This window comes from Antechinus flavipes, chromosome 3 (assembly GCF_016432865.1).
Source record: "Antechinus flavipes isolate AdamAnt ecotype Samford, QLD, Australia chromosome 3, AdamAnt_v2, whole genome shotgun sequence".
Classification (NCBI taxonomy): domain Eukaryota; kingdom Metazoa; phylum Chordata; class Mammalia; order Dasyuromorphia; family Dasyuridae; genus Antechinus; species Antechinus flavipes.
In genome coordinates, this window is record NC_067400.1 from 238,567,384 (window position 1) to 238,593,648 (window position 26,265).

Below are 26,265 nucleotides of genomic sequence, written 5' to 3' on the forward strand. Positions count from 1 at the left end.
AGTTTACAAATCCATATGTATATGCAAAACATTTGAGTCTTTTTTTTTTCCCATCAAGTATTAACTGCTTAGCTATTGGTTGCTTTGTCTACTTTGAATAAAAAGTTTTTTTTTCTCTTTTCCATTATAAGAATATTTAGTGCACCTTAGTTAAGTTTTTACTTCCTATTGATTCTTCAGGAAATAATACAACTTGAACTTCTAAGGGACATAACAACTACATAAAAATGGATGGACATAATAATATTACATCCTATGTGTAGGAAAAGAGTAGTTTCCAACCTTTTGGCTAGTGCCTACCAAATTGTAAGCACTTAATAAATGCTTATTGAATAGAAGGCATTCAGATTACTCAGAATGTCCTTAGGCACCTCAAAACCAACTTTCAAGTTCTAGATCAGAGGCTATTATCTTTTTATGTGTCTTGTACCTTGGCAGTTTGATAAACCTTAAGAACCTCTTCTCAGAATGATGTTTTAAAAGAAATAAGATACATAGGATTACATAGAAACTCATTCCTATTAAGATACAATTATAATAATTTTTAAATGGACAACTTCTGGAATCCCCGTCTTATGAACATTCTAAACAAGACAATCGGATTATTTCTATTATCAGTCCTAATATAGACATATACCATCTCCTAGGACATATGTAATCTTCTCAAATAACTTACTCAAATAACAAATATGATAACTCATATCAAATCACATGGCAATAGTTTGTGACCTATTTGTTGACTGAATTTTTTACATACACTAATGAAAAATAACAGCACATTTGTATTTCTTTAGAAGTTTCAGCACAAACTGAACTCTGTGACATTCAGCAAGACTGGAAGCCTTCATTTCTCAGTAATGAAGAATTCACCCAGCTGATGTTAGAGGTAAAAAATGCATTTCAAAATGAGTTTTAAGGGTTTCAAAAGAAAACTTGTCTTACTGACTCTGGATATCACTTGTTGGCCCAAATAATAATTTTGTCCATAATCCTTCAAGAGAAGGCTTTGTGAGAAAAATCCTGTTGAGTGATTATTTGCTCCCTTTCGTGCTGTGGCTACAGTACTTGGTGGTGTAATGAAGCAAATCTATATGGTAAGATCCAAAGCTATGTTTAGTAGTAAATCAGAATATGCTATTGCTGGAGGGAAATGCCTGGCTTTCTCACTCTACACTAGAGATGTGATGATTTGCTAGCCAAAGGGTAAATATACAAGAAGAAAAAAATTACATATATGCTTTGCTTTCATTTGACATAGATTTTCCTTTTCCCTGAATGCAAGGATAATTCTAGCCTCATTTTATAAAATTATATACTTAAGAGGAACACATTTTGAAAAGAAAGATGGACTTTCAAATTCTGTTTTTGTGAAAATTTCCATGAATTAAAACTACTTTTAAAGAAGCAGTGAGATGGAATAGAGAAAGGTCTGGGTTTTGAATTAAGGGGAATGAATTCAAATGGCCACAGAATTCTTAAATGCTTTTGTAAGCCAAGGCAAATCATTTTCCCTTTATGGACCTGAGTGTCTTCATCAGGAAAATGAAGGATTCAGACTAGATATTCTCTCTGGTCCTTTCCATCTCTGAGTTTTTGATTCTAAGTGTTTTTTGGAAAAATCATATGGCATTGAGGTCTGAGAATTGGCCTGAACAAGTTCTTTAACCTTGAAGTTTCAGTTTACTGATTTGTAAAATAGAGACAAGGATACCTGATAATCCCTATCTCAGAAAACTATTGTAGGGCTCACAGGAGATAATGGATGTAAAGCATTAAGAAAAATTTAAAGAGCTATATAAATATCAATTATTATTTACAATTTTATTGAATTTGAATTGTGAAAAATATTTACAATTTTTTGTTTTAAAATTGTAATCCAAATAATCATGAAGATTGTAGAGCTATTTTAAGGAAATCATGTATACATCTAATACTGTTTGTGGATGTGCACATGTACATACATGTATGTGCATATGTGTATATGTATATACACACACATATCACAATCACATATACATACACTTATCTTCTTCATGATAAATGGTGGGTTCCCAATGGCTAGTCCCAATGGACTTTCTTCCACCCAAGTCAATGATTCAAACTGATATGGGAGTAGAGAATTATTTTTCTGAAAATATTTATAGTCTAGTGAAAATAATTCACATTCATAAGTACTTCAAATCTGACAAAGCACTTATCCAGAAAAGACCTTCTGAGACATATAAAACACTTTGTTATTAACATTCCCATTTTACAGATGAGGAAACCCAGTCTCAGGGATTAAGTGTTTTTTACAGGATCAGAGTTAAGTACCATGAAACTTGAAGTTAGGTCTTCTATGTGTAGAAGCAATGTTCTAACCACTAAACCACATTGCTTTGGTGATTTAGAGTTTCTGAAAAGAGCATCCAGATTTTTCTGATTGCTGATTGGAAATAGCTAGGGTTGAAGTTAAGACATTGGGCAAAGTTTTTTCCCCATTTACTCAGAAATGGGAAAGTCAGTCTCTTTGCCCATAGTAGAGGTGGCAAGAGAAGCATCCTTCTGTGTATTTTTTATGCTATGCAAAATGAGAAGAATTAGGTTGGATAAGTTTAACATAAAAAAGATAAAATAGGAACTTTATCTCAAGGATAACTAGCAAACTATTTGGAGAATTTCTTCTTTGGGCATATCTGTTCATCTCTTTTCACACACATAGATATATACATAGTACTGATATAACTCTCACTTTGCATACATTAGAGATACAGAAAAATGAAAGTATTTGAATAATTAAATGCCATAATGACTATGTCCAAATATTATGGAATATACAAGTATTAATGAGCATTTGCATAAAAAATACTTAAATCTACATATAAAATGTGTGTAAAGAACCTACAAAACTTACTTCTCCATAATGCATTTTAAACAAGTTAAATATAGAGCTGTTTGTAAAATATAATGCTTGGGTAGATATATCATTATACTGCTTTACATAAATAACTTTCTATTTTCATTCTTATATAAATATAGCTAAAACAGAACTATAGCTATGGGCCTTATTTACGAACTGAAAGCATAGTCTCATTTATTCAATAAATTTCAGAGGCATTTAAAACCATCTAAAGAAACATGAGTTTGCATAGTCAAAATTAGATAGCATTAACTTGGAAATGGTTTCAGCTGGAGGCTAGGACTGAAATTTAAAGGTAGAATGGATAATTAGAGTAAGGTGATCGCAGATAGGTGTCGATGTCATGTATTAGTCATGTATTGAGAAAAATTTTTGCACAATTTCCTGCTCACCCTATAATATGAACAATCCACCCATTGTATCAAGGAAGGATACCCTTAGACTGTGTCTGCGTGGGATGACTGAATTAGAAATGAAAAACAGTCCACTCTGTTTATTCAGACCAATTTGCTCCGAATTTAATTTGTTGTGACTTGAGAATGCCACAAACCAATATTTCTGGCTCAGGGTTTCTAGCTTTATTGAGTCTCCCATCCATGAAAGCCCTCAATGTGCCTCATTTGAGGTGTCTGTCACTTAGCTGTAAACAAGTATTTTTCGCCTTTGCGTGTTGCTTTATGTTTTGCCAATGCACTCTAGAGAGTATGAGGTACTAGAGGTGATAAGATAGGAACATTAAAGGCAGTGTGTCTTAGAAGGGGAAAGGGGGAGAGACTGGCCCTTAGAGGCAAGAGGCAACTTTGGTTCAAACCCTCTGACCGAAAATATAACCCTTTTGTTGTCAGCGTATTTGACGTTTCTTGAGAAAGATACTGGAATAGCTTGCCATTTCCATCTCAGCTCATTTTACTGATGAGAAAGCTGAAGCCAAAATGGTGAAATGACTTCTTCAAACTGTCACAACGGGTATGTGTCAGAAGTTAAATTTGAACTCAGGTCTTCCTCACTCCAGTCTGTATCCACTGCACTATCTAGCTGCCCCAAGCTGTAACTGTTGGTAAACTATTTAACTTTTCAAAAACCCCCAGACAACTTCAAGAAAGAAAAGAAAAAAATTATAGATCTACATTGGTAGAGAGTTTTCCCATCCAGAGTTCCCTATGCCAAAGAAGTCACTCCTAGCAAAAATTAGAGGGGGGGGGGGGAAGGGCAGAAGGGGAATAAAAACACAGTGCAGCAAGTAGTTCTTTATGTAAAAGCATGAACCCTAACTTTAGAAACCCACTGACCATCTACCCAAAAAAATTTGCAATATACCTCTTAAAGTAGATATCTTTCCTCTTTCCCTTCACTAAGGTCCATAAATGGAGTTTTAGATAAATCATCAGAAGGTCTTTAACCCAAGGCTTAAAAAAATGCAAACAACTTCATTCTGAGAACAAGCAAGAGGGAAAGCTTCTTCTTCCAGTAAGGTGAACCTAGAGAATAAGAATCCCAAAACATTTTAGAGGAATCGAAGACAGAACAAAGTAGGTCAGGCTTCCTGTTTACTGTAAATGAAAGAGTGCATGAGGCTCTGAATTTTAATCAGAAGAGGTATAAATTCTGGCTTTTTTAGGCCAGAATTTGTTTGGGGAATACATAAGGAATGTTCATCCTCTCTGACTTTGGGATGGAAAAAGAAAGAGGTAGTAGTTTCCCTTTATCTGTATTATATGGTAGAAGTAAGATTTCAAACCATTAGTATTTCTACTGTAACCAATTTTAGAGTGCTGATCAAAGTCATCTTTACAATAATAGGGGTACAATCACTTAACAATTACGTTCTATTAAATTACTTTTAAATTATGCTGATGGGGCTTTTAAAACTAAATCAGGCATTCTGAGGAAAATAACTCAGGGCTGTTGGTGAAAGTTTGCTAGAAATTGCTATTGAACTGCTAGAAGTTTCTTTCCATTTTATAAATACCTCCAGCCTATTAACACCCACTTGCTCTAAAATAAAGAATTCAAGGGGAATGTGGACACACTGTCCTAGCAGATGAAAAAGCATCCCCTTTTCTCCTCTCTTCCCGAGACTGACCTGAGCAAGGTTTCCATTGACATCAGTAGGAGTATACTTGCTACTAAAGGGGCTGAAAAATGCCCTTTAAAGCCAATATCAGAATGTGAGCTGAAAAATGAGCAGGGTCATAGCCTTGTTACCAGGACATACCTCTTTAGTAACAATAGATATCTATATGAAAGGATGGAATATTATAAGAAATGTGATTTCATCAATACACAGACAATCGACTTATCTCTCAGAAATCTCACCCTTTTGTCAAATAATGTGAGAATTTGAAGAAAATAAGTCATATAAGCCTAGTATTAATTTTCTGTTGAGCTGAGAAAGAACTCTATTTTCAGAGAAAGAACTGATGGATTCTGACTACATATTGCAGCATTTTTTCACTTTAGATTTTTTTTTTGCCATTTTTATTTTTGCAAACATGGCTGATAAGGAAATATGAATTCACATTGGGAATGGGAGGAGCTTACAAGAAAGAGAATTTGGAACTAAATTTTTAAAAAATGAATGTTAAAAAGGTTTTTTGAAAATTTTCTGATGAGCCAGAATCTCCTTAGATGAAAATATGCACCTGCCAATTAAGTACATATTTTTGATTTGGGTGTTAACTCTTTCTCATTACTTACTGGAATGCTATTGACTGCTTCAGGGCGCCCCTGTGGCTTGAAGGAGTTAGGGCTATTCCTGAAGAACATAATTTACTTTTAAAGAGTAACACTGGGATATGTTAATTGAAATTCTACACATATTTTTTTCAATAACTTGCCTTCCTGGGATTCTAAAAACAAATTTGATTTCCCTCCCCCGCAAAAGCACAGATAAACAGGCTCCAACTTTGGAGCAGATATTTCAGAATAGTTGTTTTTTAATGATAAATTTATTCCAAAAATAATCTTAGTTTGAACAATTGTTCTCTCAGATTTATTTCCTAGTGAGTTGTTTTCATTTTTTAAAAAAATCTCTCTCACACTTGAATCTAGAAGTAATCCACAAATAAGATGGAGCAATGGATGTAGTGTCAGGTGTGAAGCCAGGAAGACCTGAATCCAAATAGAGGTTCAAATATTCCCTAGCTATGTGATACTGAGCCATGTTTGCCTCATTTTCCTTACCTGTAAAATGGGCAAATAATTATACATATCTCCCAAGGTTGCTGTGAGGATTAAATGAGATAATAATTTTAAAGCTTTTAGCAGAGTGCTTGGCACAGAGTAAGTGCTATATAAGTGTTAGTTGTTATTATTATTAGGTACTTAGTTAATGCCAGGTACTGGAATACAAAGACAAAAATAAAACAATGTTTCCCTTCAAACAGCTCACTAGTTGCCAATATAAATATACTATCTATCCAAAGTTGTTTTGGTCCTATTTAAAGAACTCAACTTCTGAAATGTCTTTTTAAAAAATGTAATAAACATGTGGGATTTTTAATTTCATAAAGGCAAAATGAAATTTAAACATTCATGTCTTAATGAAAAATATTGTTTGGGGGACAATACTGCTTTTATAACTTAGACATTCTGAAACATTGGTATGTACAAAGGAACTCAATTTATTGGACAATTAGAAGTTGAAGGTATAGCCAGATGTCTTTGAAAAAGTCATTTTCTCTGGATTAACATTAAATACTTATATTTGGCTATCATTGATTTTTCAATAATTTGACTGTTCCTTAGTGCCAAATTCTTTCATGACTTTTTTCTCCAATAAGAAAAGGAGGTTTAACTATACTTTGCAAACTGAGTCCTTTGAAGATTTTAGCTTAAAAAGGCCTAGGTCTCCCATTTCATCTAGGGCCATTTCCAGTCATCTTGATCTATTATCTGGCCACTGGATGCAAATGGCTCTGGAGGGGAAAGTGAGGCAGGTGTCCTTCCTTGCAGATCCAATTCATTTGCATGTTATGGCATCTCTTCTGTGATATCATGGTCCTCTGCAAGAATGAAGGACAAGCAACAATGAAACTATTAGACCTGATGTGAATACATAGCACAAAGTAGGTCTTCATAAAAGGATATTAAATTTTACTTTACTCAGTCAAGTTATACTATTGAATTATATGCACTCATGGAACAGAATCAAGACATTTACATTTTTGTGTTTTTTAAGTGGTTTAATATTATACTTTTTTAAAATTTTAATTGCTTAATTTCTGTAATCTAGGAATTTCTTTCATTAAACTCCATTTTGCTTTTGAAAGCTATTCCTCCCATTTAAAAAAGTCACTCCGATGTCAGAAAAAGGGGCTGTGATCTTATTTATGGAAGTGTTCTAGGGAAGTTTAAAACAAAAACTTTAACAATTAAGTCGACTAGAGTTCTCTGTCCTTGTCATCCTTAACCGCATATGCTAAAGCATTTTCCTTTCTTCTGTTTTCTGCAGGCATTAGATGGCTTCATTATTGCAGTGACAACAGATGGAAACATTATCTACGTATCTGACAGTATTACCCCACTCCTTGGGCATTTACCGGTGAGCTATTCACTTGCCTATACTGACTAACCTTGCTTTCTTGGATATAACCCAAACTTTATGTCCCATTTTTAAGTACCTAAAAACCAGACTGAACAGAATAGAAGACAATCTTCTTGGCCTCTTGTGCAGATTTTTCCTAGCACCACTTTTTGCTTCTCAATAGGCTGGATTTTGGCTGACTGTGTTAAATAGATGCTAAAAGAACTGATTGTTATCTCTGATAGCAGCCAAAAATTCCACAGGCTTATTCCTTATTCTACATGATCTTGTTTTCCTTCTGACTGGTTTAATGGATCTGTCCATCTATATGGGAAAAGAAAAGGAAAGAAATAAACATTTATCTAGGGCTTTCTTTGTGTCAGACATTGTGCCAAGTTCATAATTATAAATCATATAGTGCTTACTATTTGCCTGGTCCTGTGTTAAGTGCTTCATAATTATTATCTCATGTGATCCTCACAACAATCCAATGAGGTAAATGTTATTATTCCCTTTTTACAGCTGAGGAAATTGGAATTAAACAGAGTGATTTGCCTAGTGTCCCACAGCAATTTAAATCTCTGAAATTGAATCCGAATTCAGATCTTCAGGGCTCCAGGTCCAGCTCTCTATTCACTTAGGTGCCCAAATGGCTAAAGTTCTCTCCAGTAATTCCTCATCCTGGAACTATTTCAATAGCCACTGAGCTGATGAAAGAGGTATCTGTGCACAATGGTACAACTGAACCAAGCTAAGATTTGATGGAATTGAATTGATTTATACAATATATCCACAGAACAAGGGACTTAGATATACTGGTTTCTGCTGTTCCCATATGACTTCTTTGAGTCATAGAATAGCTTGGTCTAGAAAAGGAGTTCTTTGTATGGACATGTATACATATATTGAATTTAACATACACTTTAACATATTTAACATGTATCGGTCTAACTGTCATCTGGAGGAGGGGGTGGGGAGAAGGAGGGGAAAAATTGGAACAAAAGGTTTTGCAAGTGTCAGTGCTGAAAAATTATCCATTTATATATCTTGTAAATAAAAAGCTATAATAAAAAAAGAGAAAAGTTCTTAACCTAGAGCTCATGAACTTGGTTTTAAAAGCTATTTTTGATAGCTGCATTATTCTAAAATATAATTTCCTTTGTAACCTTATCTGCTTTATTTTATGCATTAAAATCATTATTTTAAGAAGGAATCCATAAGCTTCATCAGATTGGCAAAATGATCCACGACATGGAAAAGATTAAAGCCCCCTAGATTAGAACCTAAGGTTCCTGGCTCCTACCACAGTGCTCTTTAGAGTGAACCATACCCTTAGGAGTGCTGGAACCAGCTCTAAACAGCTTTTGATAGCTGAATGTAGTTGGCACATGGCAGACCTTGATTTATCTTTTTCCCCCCATCATATAAATTTAAGAAAATGTTAATAATATAGATTACTTAAAACTGTATGTGAATAGATGTTGGGATGTTTTGTTTTTTTTTTTTTTTCTGGAGCACAATTGTTAAACATTTACCAGCACACACACCTCCCTCTTTTTCTTCCCCATCCAACTTATTACTTTGTAAACATTGCAGTGCATTAGGAGATGAGCTGGAGACGGAAATGGCAGATCACTCCAGTGTCTCTGCCAAGGAAACCCCAAATGAGGTCATAAAAAATCTCACATGGCTGAACAACAATAATAACTTTATAACTTGGTGCTTTTTATAACAGAGTGATTTCCCAATGATCCCCATCACTATCCATAATTTAATCCATAACCATTTTATTAAACACTGCTATATACCTGGCACTGTACTCAGAGGTAGGGTCTATGGATTGGACTTATAATTTCATTCATATAGGGAGGTACTGGATAAAGAGTCATTCTTTACTGATGTAGGTCCTCAAGTTGTGGTCTTAGAATTCCCAGAAGACTTACACATCTAAATGACTTAACCATGATCCATCTCATAGTCAGTATGTGCCAGAGGCAAAACTTACCCCAAATTTTCCTCTCTGAAGTCAGTTCTCTATCCATGATGCTACATGCTTTGGAGCCCTACGATATAGAAATTGTTAAGAATGAGAATGTCTCTGCCTTCAGAACTTACATTCTATTAGGGAAAAGGCCTTCACACATGAATGTACGTAAATATGTTGGATATATACACACATATATGATAGTTGTTCTTCATTCTCAAAGAACATGTGTCAAACTCATTATCAGTTTGTAATCCCCACAAAAATTATTTCGAAGGTAAATGAACTTATCCACATCATTCAAAACTTCTTCATTTTCTATAACCGATGATTCTACATATAGTATGGCGCTGGCTGATGTAGCATCTGTGTTTTCTTGATATTAATTGTTGTGTCACAATGTGCACAAACAGCAGAAAATCAATCCATATCATGGTGTATCTTGGCTTCAGAGGCTGCATCGAGTGCATAATTATCTGCAAACAAAAAAAAATCATGCACCAACACTCCCTCAACTTTAATTTTGGCTTGTAGCCTTTTCAAGTAGAAAAATTTACCATTGGCGTGGGAGCTGACTTTGATGCTGTGTTCATCCTTATTGGAGGCATTTGACAACACAGCTCAAAACATAATGTTAAAAAAGCATGGGAACAAGTACACAGCCTTGTTTCACTCCCCTGGTGACTGGGAAAACTTTAAAGCATTGTCTATTATTATCTATAACCTTCAAGCAGTGTCATACGGTACCAATGAACTTTTCCAGGCAAATTTTGACATAATTTAGCCCTCAAAGCTGTCAGCATCAAAGGCCTTGGTCAAAACAACATTGTTTATAGACTTCTGTTTTACTCCCAGTATTTCTTCTGGAGTTGTTGGGCAGCAAACACTATATCGACCACTCCTCGGCCCTTTTTGAAGCTATGTTGGATCTCAGGTAGATGACCATTTTCCAAGAGAAGGATCAGCCTATTAAATCAGACTCTTGTGAGCAATGATTTGGAGAGACACTCCTTTGTAACTGTTACCTCTTTATCTTTAGAGAGATAGAGAGTGGAAGCATCCTAGAATTCCTGGGAGATAACTTTGTCTTGCCATATAACTTGGAAAATTTAAATCAGCTTTTGTATGAGCAATGGCCCCTCCACCTTGTAAATCTCAGCTGGAATAGAATTAGCACCAGGTGTTTTGCCACATGAAAGGAGCCACTTGATATTCGAAATCTCTTCTTCAGTTGGAACTTCAGTTAGGGGACTTCAAATTGAGGTAAATGGTCAATGACTTCTGCATTGATTGTTGATGGTCTGTTAAGAACACTATGGAAGTGTTCAGCCTATCTTTCTAGTTTCATGTCTTTATCACTAATCAATGTGGCTCCATCAGCATTGAGTAGCTGAGATGCACCATAACTCTTTGGTCCATAAATAGCCTTCTGGGCATCATAAAATTGCTTTGGATTGTTATCATCAATATAAAACTGAATTTCATTTGCTTTCTTATTGAGCCAAGAATTCTGCATCTCTCTAAGCTTCATTTGAAATTTATTCTTGAATTGAAGTCATTTCTAGTCATATGAAAAGGTTCTCTAAATCACTATTGATCGTACAAATTAAGACAATGCTGAGGTATCACTACACACTTCTCAGATTGGCTAAGATGACAGGAAAAGATAATGAAAAATGTTGGAGGGGATGCAGGAAAACTGAGACACTGATACATTGTTGGTAGAGCTGTAAACTGATTCAACCATTCTGAAAAGCAATTTGGAACTATGCCCAAAGGGCTATCAAACTTTGATCCAGCTGTATTTCTTATATCCCAAAGAGATCATAAAAGAGAGAAAGGAAACCACATGGGCAAAAAATGTTTGTGGCAGCCCTTTTTATAGTGGTAAGAAATTGGAAAATGAGTGGATGCCCACCAGTTGGAGAATGGCTGAATAAGTTATGGTATATGAATGTTATGGAATATTATTGTTCTGTAAGAAATGATCAGCAGGATGATTTCAGAGAGGCCTAGAGAGACTTACATGAACTGATGCTGAGTGAAGTGAATAGAACCAGGAGATCATTATACATGAAAACAGCAAGATTATACAATGAACAATTCTGATGGACATGACTCTTTTCAGTAATGAGATGATTCAGGCCAGTTCCAATGGTCTTGTGATGAAGAGAGCCATCTGCACCCAGAGAGAGGACTATGGGAACTGTACATATAATTTTCACTCTTTTTGTTGTTATTTACTTGCATTCTGTTTTCTTTCTCCTTTTTTTCCTTTTTGATCTGATTTTTCCTTCTGCCAGTTCCCATAAACAGAGTTGGATTTGTCTGTGGATCCAGGAAGCATCTATCTTGTTCACTGCCTTTGTGGTTTTCTGCTATTGACTTCTACTCATTCTCCAATGTTATCTGCCTTTCTTGGAGCGTGTCCCCCATCAGAAATGATCCTTTCCTCTACATGTAAATACTACTTTATAACACTTTCTTCCTCTCCCCCACCCCCTTTCTCTCTCTCTCTCTTCTCTATCGCAATAAGATATATATATACACACACACACACACATATATATATAACTATGTCTATATAGTTCCTCTGAAAATATGTATGTGTATATACATATACATATACATATATCTATATATCCCTCTAACAATATATATATATATGTATATGTATGTATATGTGTATGTAATTTTTTAAGAAGAAATGTGACAAAAAATTGACAGCCCTGGTAACATGAAGATGAAAATTCAGATCTTTTTTCTAATGCATACTAGCTGTGTGGTCATATCAATTCACTTAACTTCTCACTGCTCCTGGGAAATTTCAAATCATTTGAGAATCTAAGTTATAGATGAGTTGTTATTCCATACGAGTGGAAGAAATTTCCACAGCAAGAATTCCCTACATTTCTATACCAATAAAAATGAAATCACAGGAATAGATCTTTCTCCTCACCTCTCTCTCAACAAAGAAAAATGTGTGTGTGTGCATCCATATGCATACATGCATATGATGTAAAGCACCTACTATGTGCCAGCCATTGTGCTAATTGCTGGGTATACTAAGTACTGAGAAAGAAGAGATAGTCCCTTCTCTCATGTACTTCACAATGCAACCCCAATTCTGACTTAAGAGTCCTCCTATTCCCTGACCTCTCCACACATGTTCTAGTTTCCTACCATCACATCTTTGCTTATGCTGTTGCCTCTGTCTGGAATGCTTCTTCCTCTACTTCATCTATACAAATCCTATTCATCCTTCAAGTCTTACTTCAAATTCACCATACAAGCTAAAAAGTTATCTTTTTTTCTACTGAAGGATATACTTCTAAGGTCTCCTAATTGTCTGTCATTCTCCGTTAGCTATTTATAACAGCACTTTTTGGTATTGTATTTTATTGAACATATGCTATTATATCTTGCACAAAGTAGATGACAAATTATTTTTGTATGAATGAATCACTAGACCAAGGATTCTTAATATAGGGTTCTTAACCTTAGCTCTTAAAAATATTTTGAGAACTATGTCTCAATAGCATTGGTTTCCTTTTTAACCTACACAATTTATTTGGCACATTTAAAAATGTCATTGTGAGAAGAGGTCTGTAGGAAGACTTCACCAGAGATTTAAAGGGGGTATTTCATGACCCCCCAAAAATAAAAACCCCTGAACTACATGGAGTGTTTTATATCCCTGTTGGGTTGTAAATTGCCTTAGGGCAGGTACCTTGCACATTATAAATATCCAATAAATGTTTATAGGTAGACAACAAAATGTATATATCTTTTTGTAGCATGCTACTCACTTACAGCAGCATCCATCCAAGGATGTTTTGTCCTTTCTGTTTCAATCTTTTGTTGCATTCCTTCATACGCCTCTAGCCAAATCTTGCCTATTTTCCTATTCTTTACTCTCTTATCCTCCCCTCCTCTATGCTTCTCTCCCTAACTTTACCTCACTACTTCTTCCTGGTCTATTTCATTATCTATGGAATCCTGAAAATTTTATTGAAATATGAATTATTAAAGTATAAAAAAAGCGGCATTGCTATCCCCCTTGTAGCAGTCATAATTAGCCTGTTGCCCCAAAAGAATATGCATTACAGTTATTTGTGAGGTCAGTAGGTCTTTGAAAATGTGAGATTATCCTAGTTTAAAAAAAATTAACATGCTAGCTTGTGAACATGCTAAGTATGCTGCCTTTATGAAAATCTATGAAAGACTTGCACTTATATTTCAAATTCTGAGGTGTTGCTGTTGCTGCTACTACTATAAGCTCTCTCACACATCTGCTGCTGGGGGTAACAGTATTACTTTAGCAAATTGAAGCTCTGTGGTGCCTCCTAATGAGTTCAAACCTCACAGACCCTTGTGCAAGTAAGTGTCTGGCAAGCCAGGCTTAAGTGTAACTAATACCTTAAAAAACTCTGTAGTGAGTTATCAACAATTTATAAAATGCCTGTTGGGTGCTGGGCATAGAACTACACACTACATGGGAATACAAAATATGTATATATTGTCCATGCTTGGGGGACTGGAAAAAATAGGTTTCTAAGATACAACAATTTGAAAATTAACAACACAAAAGAGTTTTCTGCAAAAGTAAAATGACAAGAGCAAAATGGCCATATAAGTAAGATCTGAAGGGCAGAGAGTAGGACAGGGATAAGAATGGGATGGATGAGTAGAGAGATAGCTAAGTTTTAGTTATGATAAGACTATATGTTAGAAAAAAGTGGTAGATAAGGCAACTAGATGGTGGAGTAGATAGAGCACTAGTCCCAGAGTCAAGAAAACATGTGTTCAAATATAGTTTCACTTACTAGCTATGTGACATTTCTTTCTTTCTTTTTTTTTTTTTTTTTTGTTGTTGTTGTTGTTGTTGTTTTTGGGTTTTTGTGCAAGGACCCCAATTCAGCCCCAATTGTGTTGCAAAAAATATATACAAAAAAAGAAAAAAAAGAATGGCAGATATATGAACTGGCAGTAATAATAACTGCTAAAACCTCAATACCTATCAGAGCCTCCAAAACTTTGAAAGAAATCACATGATATTTGTTTTGATTGGTTCTAATAAATCTTATAGGGTTAAGTGCTCCTGTTATTGCAACATCCTTCCTTATCCTTTCATATGCTTTTGTCTTAATCCTATACTTGTTCTGAAAAAGGTCAGAAGAAAGCATGAATGTGCAAGTATACATCAGTACTCAAAATAAAGATCCATTTTTAGTAAGTGAGCTTCTCCCCCCCCCCCACTCCCCAGTAGCTGTTATGAATTTGTACTGAAACATTGTTTTTCTTTAACTACTTTTACTTTGGTTCTTTAAATTATGTACAGAAGATCACAGAACTAAAGCAGATGGGAACTCAGTGGTCCTTTAGTACAAATACCTCATTTTGCAGATGAGGAAAATAAGATCCAAGGGGATCACATAATAGCATATGTTTAGGAGACAACCACCTGGAATTAAAGGCTTCGAGATGGTGCAGTGGACAGAATACTGGATGTGGAATCAGGAATTCAAATTTAGCCTCAGACAATTAGTAACTGTGTGATCCTGGGCAAGTCACTTAACCCTATCCCTCAGTTTCTTCATCTTCAAAGTGAGCTGGAGAAGGAAACAGAAAACCACTCCAGTATTTCTGCCAAGAAAACTCCCAGTGGAGTCACAGAGAGGCAACCATAACTGAAAAAAGACTTAACAACAAGCCTGAGATTATGAATGGTGGGATCTTTAACTGTGACCTCATTTATTCCTCATTGATAAAAAATTGAGTTACTATCATTATTATTAATGTCATTATTATTATTACAGGTGACATTTAAGTTTGCAAAATGCTTTACAAATATCTCATTAGATCCCTGTGAGGTAGATGCTACTATTATCCTCACTTTACAGATGAGGAAAGCGATGCAGACAGAAGTAAAGTGAGTTGCTAGGGTCACAGAAATAGGGAATATCTGAAGCAGGATTTAAACTTGTCTTCCTGATTCTAGATCCAGTGCTTTTATCCATAGTCTTCTAATGCTTCACTACCTACTAAGAAGATACAGTAGCAGACAAACCCCATTTTACTTAAGCCCAATGTTGTCCTAGAAAATGCAGAATCATGCCTTGCCATGCTTAAAATTCGCAAAGGGAAAGACTCTTTGTCACCATGATTGATATGAAACCAAATTAACTTTTTTGCAGACCAAAACCAACAGATGATACTGATAAACAGGAAGGTTTTCCCCCACCTGGGGGAGAAGGAAGACTCAAAGTAACAGTAACAGCAACACCTGCCCTCTTCACTTTCTTCTCACCATTAGATGTGTAAACATCCTCCCCTCACTCCATTCCACAATCTCTGTGACCTTTGTATTTCAGCTGATTGCTTGAAGTCAACATTAGGCAAAGAGGATTTTTTTTCTCTTTGATTTCCAGCAAAAGAGATTCATTTTTACTCCTCCCTAAGAAATCTAAAAAACAGCTTTATCTTGTTTAGGTATCAGTTTAGGAAAATAATGATGAAATATTTCTAATAGATAAATTTCTCCCTCAAAATTAACCCATCTTCTCTTTGTTCATTCTTTGAAGATTTAGGGGTAGAAGCAGAAATTTATCTAATTTTAAACTTAAAAGGCTTGTGAATATACCCTGTGACATTAACTTGATGCTTGTTAAACATTTTCTTGGCTCCATGACCTACTAATCAGGTGCTTAAACTTGGAGCTAAACAAGTTCATGTACTATTCTGCTCTATGCACTTCAGTTACCTCGTAGACCTGATTATTGGGCATCATACATGGAATTAAACATGATTTTTATTTTTTTATTTTTTTTAATTTTTAATAGCTTTTTATTTACAAGTTATATGCATGAGTAATTTTACAGCATTGACAATTGCCAAACCTTTTGTTTCAATTTTTCCCCTCCTTCCTCCCACCCCTTCCCCTAGATGGCAGTTTGGCCAATACATGTTAAATATGCTAAAGTATAAATTAAATACAAATAGGCATACATGTCCAAACCGTTATTTTGCTGTTCAAAAAGAATCAGACTCTGAAATATTTAAACATGATTTTTAGAAAAGTATGCCTATTCTGGTTTAAAATTTGAAAACCATTTGTTACCACTTTTATAATTTGTTTCTTACTTCAAAAAAGAACAAATAATTAATTAAATTAAGCTGATAGGATTTAGGGCTGTCAAAGACCTTAAAAGTCATCTAATCTGACTTACTGATGCCTAGAAAGATCAAACAGGTAGTTGAACCTTTTGGGTTGAAACCCAACTCCTTTGATTCCAGACCTAGTCCTCTCTTCACTTTGCCATATTGAATTTACCCCGACTATGATTTCTAGGTTTATTATATGTGTTTCACAAAAGTGGGCCATATACACAGACCATCAACACTGAGCATCAGCATTAATAGAAATGAACAGTGACATATATATAAAACAGAGATAACCCAAAAACAATCTGTTTGCATCAAGAATGATTCAATAATTATTTACATCAGTAACTTTATTGCAAACTTGACAACCCTTCAAAAAATACAAAATGCACATACCAAAACAAAAATTTAAAAGCTTCCACATAAAATCTCTTAAGTTCAGCCAACTCTTGATTACAAGTCTGTCTTCTCTGGCCCACCCAAAAGTTTGTATTCTCAGGCTAGAACCAATCCGCTTTCCCTCCCCCCATAAAATCTAAAAAAGATGTGCCTATCATGTAGTAAATTTTTTAATGCACATACACATATATATGTATATGTATATGTATTTTTTCACATAAGAAGACACCTTGAAATTTTTATAATTTTTATCATACCTGAAAAAAAATCGGGCAGTCAGCGTGATAGAGCACGAAGCCTAAATTCAAGAAGATGAGTTATCTTCTTGAGTTTAAATTCAGCCTCAGATACTCACTTGCTGTGAAAACCTTAGCAAGTAACTTAACAGTGTCTGCCTCCCATTTCCTCATCTGAAAATGAGGTGAAGGAATTTACAACCCAATCTCCTATTTTTGCCAAAAAAAATCTCAAATGGGGTCACTAAGAGTCAGACCCACTAAGACAACAACAACTAGTATATTATATCAGTAGCAGTAACATAATTTTGATCTGAAAGAGTGAAAAATCTGGCCCCCTAAACCATAGTGCTTTTACTAGACATTTTTCTCTGCTATAACTTCACTGTGTAGCATGAGATTCAGAGAGGAGTGATGGAAAGTAATGGAAAGAAACAAAAAGAGAATGCTCCAACCTTTCCTAAGTAACCATCTTCTCCCTTCAACTATTTTAAAATCATTTTCCTCAAACAACTGTAAACTTAGGGAGAGACAAGCTATAGGCTAATGGCTATATTTTTATACAGCACCCTCTATGTCAGAGTTTCTTAAACTTTTTACACTCCTAACTTCTTTTCATCTGAGAAATTTCTTAAGTAACTCTGGATATGTAAGTATATAAAATAAGTGTAGAAATCAAACATTTACTGATAATAAATCATCATTTCATGATCCCTAGATTCAGTTACACACTCTACCTGGGGTTGCAACCCACAGTTTAAGGAGTTTTTTTTTGTTTTTTTTTTTTTGTCTCCAGCTTGACACAGAAAAGGGGCAAAGAAGGAGAAAGTGACTGTAAAAGGAAGAACATGATTTTAAATGATGAAATGAGATTAATTTGGAAACTTGAAAGTGATAACTATGTCAATAAGTTTTATCCTTCTAAGGCAACTACCATTAAAACACTCAGTAAAGGCAGAGAAGAAAGGATGACTGGATAGGGATGTTAATCGACAGGAAGCAATAACAGAGACATTTGGAATTGAGATTTCTAGAGAGAGAAAAAAAATTTTTAAGGATGTGAACTAAGGAAGAAATGTAGACATAGATGAGATAGAGCCAAATGCAATAGCAACCCCAGAAAGTAAGTGCAGCCCCTGCTTCATGTTTGGATTTTGGTGACACATTTGACAATCCTTCAGGAAATTTAACTTTCCAAATTACTCTTCAAGCTGCTTTTAAAATATATATATGACATTTACTTCCTGGTTAGAAGAGGGAATGTTAAATTGAGTGCTTTTGCAAATCAAAGCAATACTAGAGAAATAGAAAAGGATCCCATAAAAATGAGAATAGTGACATTTTTTAAAATACCAGAAAGATGATTCCTTGTTCTCCATCACCATTTTGAAGGTTATCTTCTATCACCATTATTCGCTTTTTAGAGTATAGAAAACTGATCCTGATGTTAGGAAGAACTGAGTTCAAATATGGCCTCAGACACTTATTATGTAATTCTGGCAAGTCATTAAACCTACCTTTTTCTCAGTTTCTTCAATTGTAAAGTGGGGATATTAACAGCATCTATCACCCATGGTTAAGCTAAAGATCAAATGAGTACATATTAGGCACATTTTTATTGTTGTTTTGTCCTTCCTTCTTGAAGAGGATCGTGACATCATGGAGATGATGCCGTGACATGTAAGTGAATTGTATTTAAGTGAGGGACAGATGTAAAGTTACTTGACTCACTTTCCCCCTCCAGAGCCATTGAGTCCAGTTGCAAGAAATAGATTAAGACAACTGGAGATGGCTCTGGATGAAACTATTTCTTAACTAAATGAAGTGTCTGCTCTAATTCTATGCATATCTTCGAACACAGTAGGTACTTGATTAATGGATTAACATTAAGCTCTTTTCTCCTTGATTTTAATTATTACTTTACTTTCCTAATCCTGTCTTTTATCTTGAACTCTGGGTCTGTCAGCCCTGGGAATTTTGATCCAATTATTGCCTGCGTTCCTCTTATAAAGGATGGTGGTAATGATGATGATGATGGGCACTTAATAAATGCTTATTCTTTTCCCTTTAGTCAGTAACCTCTCATCTGAGTTTCATTCAAACATTATCTACCATCCAATCAAAATTCTGGCATTTTTATCCACCAACCTATAGTACACTCCCCTTTTTTCCTCAGTAAACTGAGGACCTGACTCATAGTTTTATTTGCTCCCCAGTTCTGTGTCATTATGCTAAGGGACTTCAACATGCCTGTTCTCAAACACCCTCCTCTCCCAATTCCTCAACTACTTTTTTCCCATGAACTACTAGCTGCATCCTATCTTAGCTACACATAGAGATAGTCTTATTCTTAATCTTTCTGTCATCCACAAATGCACAACTTTCATGTTCATCAATTCTGAAATTCTCTGATCCCATCACAGTGTTTATCATTCCAATTTTCCTTTTGCCTTGCAGTCTGTAAACTTGTACTTCATCTCCTTGACTAACCTCTCGTCTCTCAGTTTTTTTTTTTATTTTCCTCAGATTTTACCCTGTACATCATTTGTGCTTTTGCTAAACTCTCCTTCCTTTCCCATCAAAATCTCTTGGTAAATCAATCCAATTCTATATTGTCCTCTTCTCTCAAGTCCCTTGTTCCATTTTCCTGTTGCCAATCTTGTCCTGTGAAATGTTAAGCCTTGTATTACTCCTACCATCTGCTGCCTTCACTCTTGCTCATGGCAAGTGTCACATCAGAGAAAAGAGTTTTTACAAATGGAAAGCAATAGAGTCACTCTATTTAAGCTCAGAAACTATGAGATAGTAGCAAGACAGATATCATGAATGTCATATCCCCCTATTTTATCTCCTTGAAAAATGTTCTAGACCAGAACCTAAATTATTTTTATTTTTTTATTTTTATAATGCTTTTTTTATTTTTAAAACATATACATAGATAGCATTCCTCCTGCAAAACCTTATGTTCCAGTTTTTTTTTCTCCCTCCTTTCTCCCCACCAGTCCCCTAAATGGCAAGTAATCCAATGTATGTTAAACATATGCAGTTCTTCTATACATATTTCTACAATTATCATGCTGCACAAGAAAAATCAGATCAAAAAGGAAAAAATGAGAAAGAAAACAAAATGCAAGCAAACAACAAAAAAGTGAATATTATGTTGTGATCCACACTCCATCCCCACTATCCTCTCTCTGGGTTCAGAGGACTCTCCTCATCACAAAACCATTGGAACTGGCCTAAATATGGCATTCTTTTGTTTTTGATCCATATTCAGTCCTCAAAGTCCTGTTTTTTTTAAATATTGTTATTTTTATTACAGTTTTTTATTTTCAAAACATATGCGTGGATAATTTTTCAACATTGATCCTTGCAAAACCTTGTGTTCCAAATTCTAAACATGATATTCTTTAAAAAGAATTGATAACTATTTAAGTAAAATTGATTTCTTTGAAATCTTAAGTATTTTATTTTGTGTATTTTAAGAAGATTATTCTGATAAAGAGTCTATGACACACAAAAAAGTGAGGATTCTTGGTTGAAATCAACCAATTAACCAGTCAACAAGTTGATCGTGTCTACTATGTATTGGACACTGTGCTAAGGCACTGAGAATATAAAGACAGAAATTAAACAGCTCCTGTCCTCAAGGAACTTACATTCCATTATAGAGACATATGTACATGAAATAAATTTATATGTACATATATAACATTTAACAGAGATTAAATTGATCTGAAGGGGTCATTCAAGGGCATCTACTCTGAGAGTTACCTTGGAAACTTCTACAGACTCAAGGGATGTGTGTGACTCAGCATTTGGTCACATCAGAATTGATAAATTCTCTGCCTAATTCTGGCCATCTGGTGATGCAGAGTTGAAAGAACATAGCATTTTAGTTTGATGTGTCATAGTAAGTGATCCTGAGATCCGCTTTGGTTCTCCCCTTCCCCTGGTCCACAATTGAAAGGGAATAGGATGCTGTGTCCATCTGAAAGCCTGAACAAGTTGTGGTATACAATCATGATAGAATACTGTTGTGCTATAAGAAATGATGAGCTCAGTGATTGTAGAAGAACATGGAAAGACTTGCATGAAATAATGAAAAGTTAAATGAGCAGAACCAAGAAAACACTGTGTACAGTAATAGCAATGTTGTTTTAAGAATGATTTTAACAAATAAGTTATTTTGAATATTTTAAATACCTTTATAGAAGGTAGAACTATATAGTTCTTTATTGAACATATGAAGAAAACTACATCCAGAGAAAGAACTGATAAATGAAAGTATGTATAGAATAATTTTACATCTATATACACACATATATATTTGTATACATACATATACATACACACTATACATATATATAAACATACACATACATACATGTGTATGTCTAATGGTAGCCATCTCTAGGATGGAGGGAGGGAAGAAAAAATTTTCATGATAATTTTATTACATATTTGAAAGTAATAGCAACTTATGCATAGTAGATTTGTAGTTTCATTGAAATCATCTTTTTTATTTGTACTGTTATGGAGATGTTATTCCATAAATTAAAAATAAAACTTTTTATTTTATTCCATAAATTAAAAATAAGACTTAATCATAAAAAAGGAAGAGACAGCTTTTGCTTGGCTCTCTCTTCCTTTGCTCGGAATTTTATTAAGGGTAGAAAAATAAGACTAGACTTTGTCATACAGGTACTACCAGATATTGAAGCACATTGTCCCTAGGATCCATGGAAGTTTTCAGGGAAATTCAGTGCATGTGCTTCCTGGAATGGCCTTAGAGGCTAAGACAGTTTCCAATACATGCTACTAAAACAGAACATAAAATACCTACAAAATATATGCAGAAAGTAAAGGGCAATTTCTTTTTTTTGAGGGGAGGTAGTGGGAAGAAGATGGGGAAAAACTATCTAAGGTTCCTTCTAGGCCTATATTTATATTTTTTGAACCTCTCTGAGTTTACTCATCTGTAAAATTAGTACTATTACAGAATTACAAGAAATATCTTTGTTAAGCTAGATAGCATCATACCAATTTTGATTGTTGTGGTTATTATGGATAACCACTTGGGTTTTGCATCTAAGCTCTCATATTTATCTCTACTTTTCCTTAGCCTACAAGAGAGTGGGATATTTATCACATAGGAAGAACCAAATGTTGGGCTTTTCCTTGAATAATAACATTAATAATATATAACATGTCTATAAATTATTTATAGCAATATATAATATATGATAACAGATACAGTAATAGTGTATAAATATTTATATATAGCACTTACTTTGTGCCAGACACTGTGCTGAGCACATTACAATTATTATTATCTACATTGTGATCCTTGCAATGAATCTGAGAAGTAGATGCTATTATTATCCTTGTTTTACAGATGAGGAAACTGAGAGAAAGAGTTGAAATGACTTATCCAGGATCATCCAGCTAGTAAGAGTCTGAGATTGGATTTGAACTCAGTTCTTGCTGACTTCATACCCAGTTCTTTATTTATTGTACAGATAGCTGTCTAAATATAGCATATCACCCTAATTCTAGACCTATTTATAAATAGGAGAGGTTTCATGGTATAGTAGATAAAGAATTATCCTAGAAGCCAGGAAGTTCTGGGTTCAAGTCCAATTTCTGACACATACTGACTATTTGACTTTAACTTCTCAGTGTTATGGTCTGGGGACCTTTAAGGGTCTCTTCAGGGAATCCTTGAGATCAAAAATATTTTTATAATAATTCTAAGATGTTTTAATTTTTGCACAATAAATATCAATAAATATAACCCATATAAATAAAAAAAAATCTGGAGTCTTCGATAATTGTTAAAAGTATGAGGGGTCCCAAGACCAAATATTATGAGAACCATTTGAGAACCTAGCTTCTTAAACAGTGGAGCTTGACTCCATATGGGGTCTTGTAACTGACTTTAGGAGTCACAAAATTATGATTTATTATCAGTTAATGTATGATTTGTTTACCTATTTTGTATTCCTATACTTAGGTCATATAAAAATTTTTCAAGGGAAAAGGGATCACAAGTGGAAAAAGTTTAAGAATCCCTGATCTAGGCAATTTACCAAGACCACTAAGCTGCAGAAAAGGTGCTTACCCAAATTGTTAGAAGGGGTTTCCTCACCTGGTAATTCCCTAGATCAAAATCCAAATTCCAGTTATCTCTATCCTCATCTGCACCCTAGAGAAAGAGGGCTTTCCCCTGAGGTGGAGAAGCAGGCTTCAGAGAACTGTGAACTTTGCCTGCTTTCTCCAAGTACCTCTGACCCTGGCCTCATACAACCATAGCAACCAAGCCACAAAGCCCTTTTTTTTTTTTAAATAAAATGGCAGCTTTTAGCCAAGGAGAAACTAGATAATGGTGAGAGTACAAAAGTAAGAGACTTATGTTATGTTAGAAACACAGTCTAACACCTTCATTCCAGTATGTAAAAGTCAAGTCTTTTCCTGACTATGCTCAAATATCACCAAGTTAAAAAAAAAAATGGGAAAGGTTTGATTTGGAATTTCAGCTTCAGATGCATCTTTCAGATTCAGATAAAGCAGCCAAGTATATTCAGCTTATCACCGAACTGGGGAAAGAGCCTTTTACCTTAGATTGATAAGTGATAATAGTGAAAACCTAACACTTTGGTAAAAGCAATCCCTGCTGGCACATTTACTTTCCCTCTTGAATGAAGACTGGAAGAGTTCCAGCCACAGTTTAGTGGAAGAAGAATATTTATTTTTATCTAATTGCTTTAATGAACAAAAGATCAGCAGGTTCCACCTGGGTGTTAAGTTGCTACTTGAGACTTTTGTAAGAAAAATGAACTCAAACTCTTTTTGAATAAAAACAGCTATATGTTTGAATTTCCTAACTACCAAAAACTAGACTTTTTTTTCCACATTTATATTTTGTGCCATTGGAAAAGACAAACCATTCCAGTAAAGTTGCCTAGAAAATTTCAAATGAGGTCACTAAAACTGAACATGATTGAAAATGACTCAACAAGTCTTCTTCTTGGACATATCAGTCAGAGCCATACAAGACAGTCAAGAGGCTACTTATTTACTATGTTTACATATGTGAAATATTTTTAGGAGTTGAATATTTATCTCCATTATACAGAGAATACTAAGTACGTGGGATTTAATCAGAATGGAGAAATCCCAGTGGAAAACACCTTGTGGATCACTGTCCACCAATCTATAATTTAAAAGAGATATTCCAGGCAATCACCAGAGGCAGGTAGAGGTTAACTGAATTCTCTGGATCATCATTAGATCATAGATTAGAACTGAAAGCCACTTTTATTTCATAGAAGAAGTTGCTGCAGCCCAGTCTCACAACTAATAAGTTTCAGCAGTACATTTCCATACAGTTTCTAAGAGTTAGAAGCAGAATTTGAATCCAGATTTACTTGGTACCAAAGTCTGACACTCTTTCTACCATGTTAGATTGCCTCTTATATTGGAGAAAATGGATTTAAAATTATATTGGAGAAATTTCAGCTAGGTATGAGAAGGAACTCTTTAGGAGGAATTAATTTTTTTCTGTGCTGAGGACTTCTTTGGCAATTTCGTAAAGCCGATACACCTCTTCTCAGAATATCTTTAAATAATTGAAGGAAATGATAAATTTCAGTTAGAAGTTAGTGAAAATTAACATTTCCTCCAAATTCATAAACCCCTACAATATGTTTGCAGTCCTCACATTAAAAATGCCTGGTTTAGACATTCAGTGACCTAAAGACAAAGAACTAGGTAATTTCAGATTCCTTCTAGAACTAGTAGGTTATTGATTTTTTTATGATTTCTTGAGATTCCTTGCTTTTCTTCAGTGATGCAGTGAGAGGAATGTTTGACTTGAAAACCTAGATTTAAATCTTAATTCTTTCTACATATAGCTAATCTTTGGGCCTCAGATTCTCTGTAAAATAAAAGATTAAATGAACTGTTGGCCCTTTTTCCACTCTCAGACTATATAATTTTATGGTTTTATAAGGTTTAGTGCCTTAACTTCTGACTATCTATACTGCTACCCACCAGAATTTATGAAATTAACATTTTCCTTTGTTTAGAAATTAAAGACTATTTCCAAGTGGATATCATTGACTTACTAAAGCATTTTCCCCCCTACATTAACAAATATACCAGCTTAAAAAGTACAGCTAGCTAGTACAATGAAAAGAGTATAGTACTTGGAAGCAGGGAGATATGAGTTCAAAATCTTCTTCAAATACTGTATGACCCTGAGCAGGTAAATTAATGTGTCTCAGTTTTCTTAACTATAAAATTGGAATAACATAAACTGTAAAACTATAAAATTGAGTTTCTATAAGGATCAAATATGTTAATATATAGAGAGTATTTTATAAAAGTTAAAGTGCTATGTACAGTAATTTATATAATCACTAAGTAAAACCTTTTAGACATTCCATACATTCAAGATTATGTAATGTTGCATTGAGATTTTCTTAGGAATGAAAACTAGATCCTTAATTTGTTACCCCAAGAATAGGTTCTATATTTGTCATTCAGTCATTATATAGAAATATGCCTTTTTATTCCTTAGTTTTTATGATTTTCATAAGCCTTTTCTCCCATTTCTTTTCCTTTTCTTCTTTTTTCTTTTTCAGTCAGATGTCATGGATCAGAATTTGTTAAATTTCCTTCCAGAACAGGAACATTCAGAAGTTTATAAGATGCTCTCTTCTCATATGCTTGTGACTGAATCTTCCTCTCCAGAATACTTAAAATGTAAGTTTGGCTTTACTATTAGAATAGGACTTTTATTTTTTTAAATTATATCTCAAGAGTAGTTTCAAAAAGAGAAATTGATTGCTACATATCCAATTTCTGTAGCCCTTAGAGATACAGCTTAAGTTTAAGGTAAAGGCTACCATTTGATGAATTATGAAGACCAAAAAAAAAAAAAGTAAGAAATATGCTTTTTAGCAGGGTCTAATGGTACAATCTTAGAGTCCTGATGAGCCAAAAGATAGTAGTTCTAAGACTCAATTGGGCTAAAACTAATAGATGTCTACAC

At 34.5% G+C, this 26,265-nt stretch overlaps 1 protein-coding gene across 4 annotated transcripts in view; it reads left to right on the forward strand.

Moving 5' to 3' along the window:
• The window catches only part of NPAS2 (neuronal PAS domain protein 2), a 236,947-nt gene that overhangs the window by 155,955 nt on the left and 54,727 nt on the right, over nt 1-26,265 (forward strand). For all 4 annotated transcript variants that reach the window (XM_051984739.1, XM_051984736.1, XM_051984737.1 and 1 more), the window contains 3 exons: nt 795-886; nt 7,353-7,442; nt 25,856-25,976. In XM_051984739.1, coding sequence (XP_051840699.1) covers nt 795-886; nt 7,353-7,442; nt 25,856-25,976 — 303 coding nt within the window. The remainder of the gene's footprint in view (nt 1-794; nt 887-7,352; nt 7,443-25,855; nt 25,977-26,265) is intronic.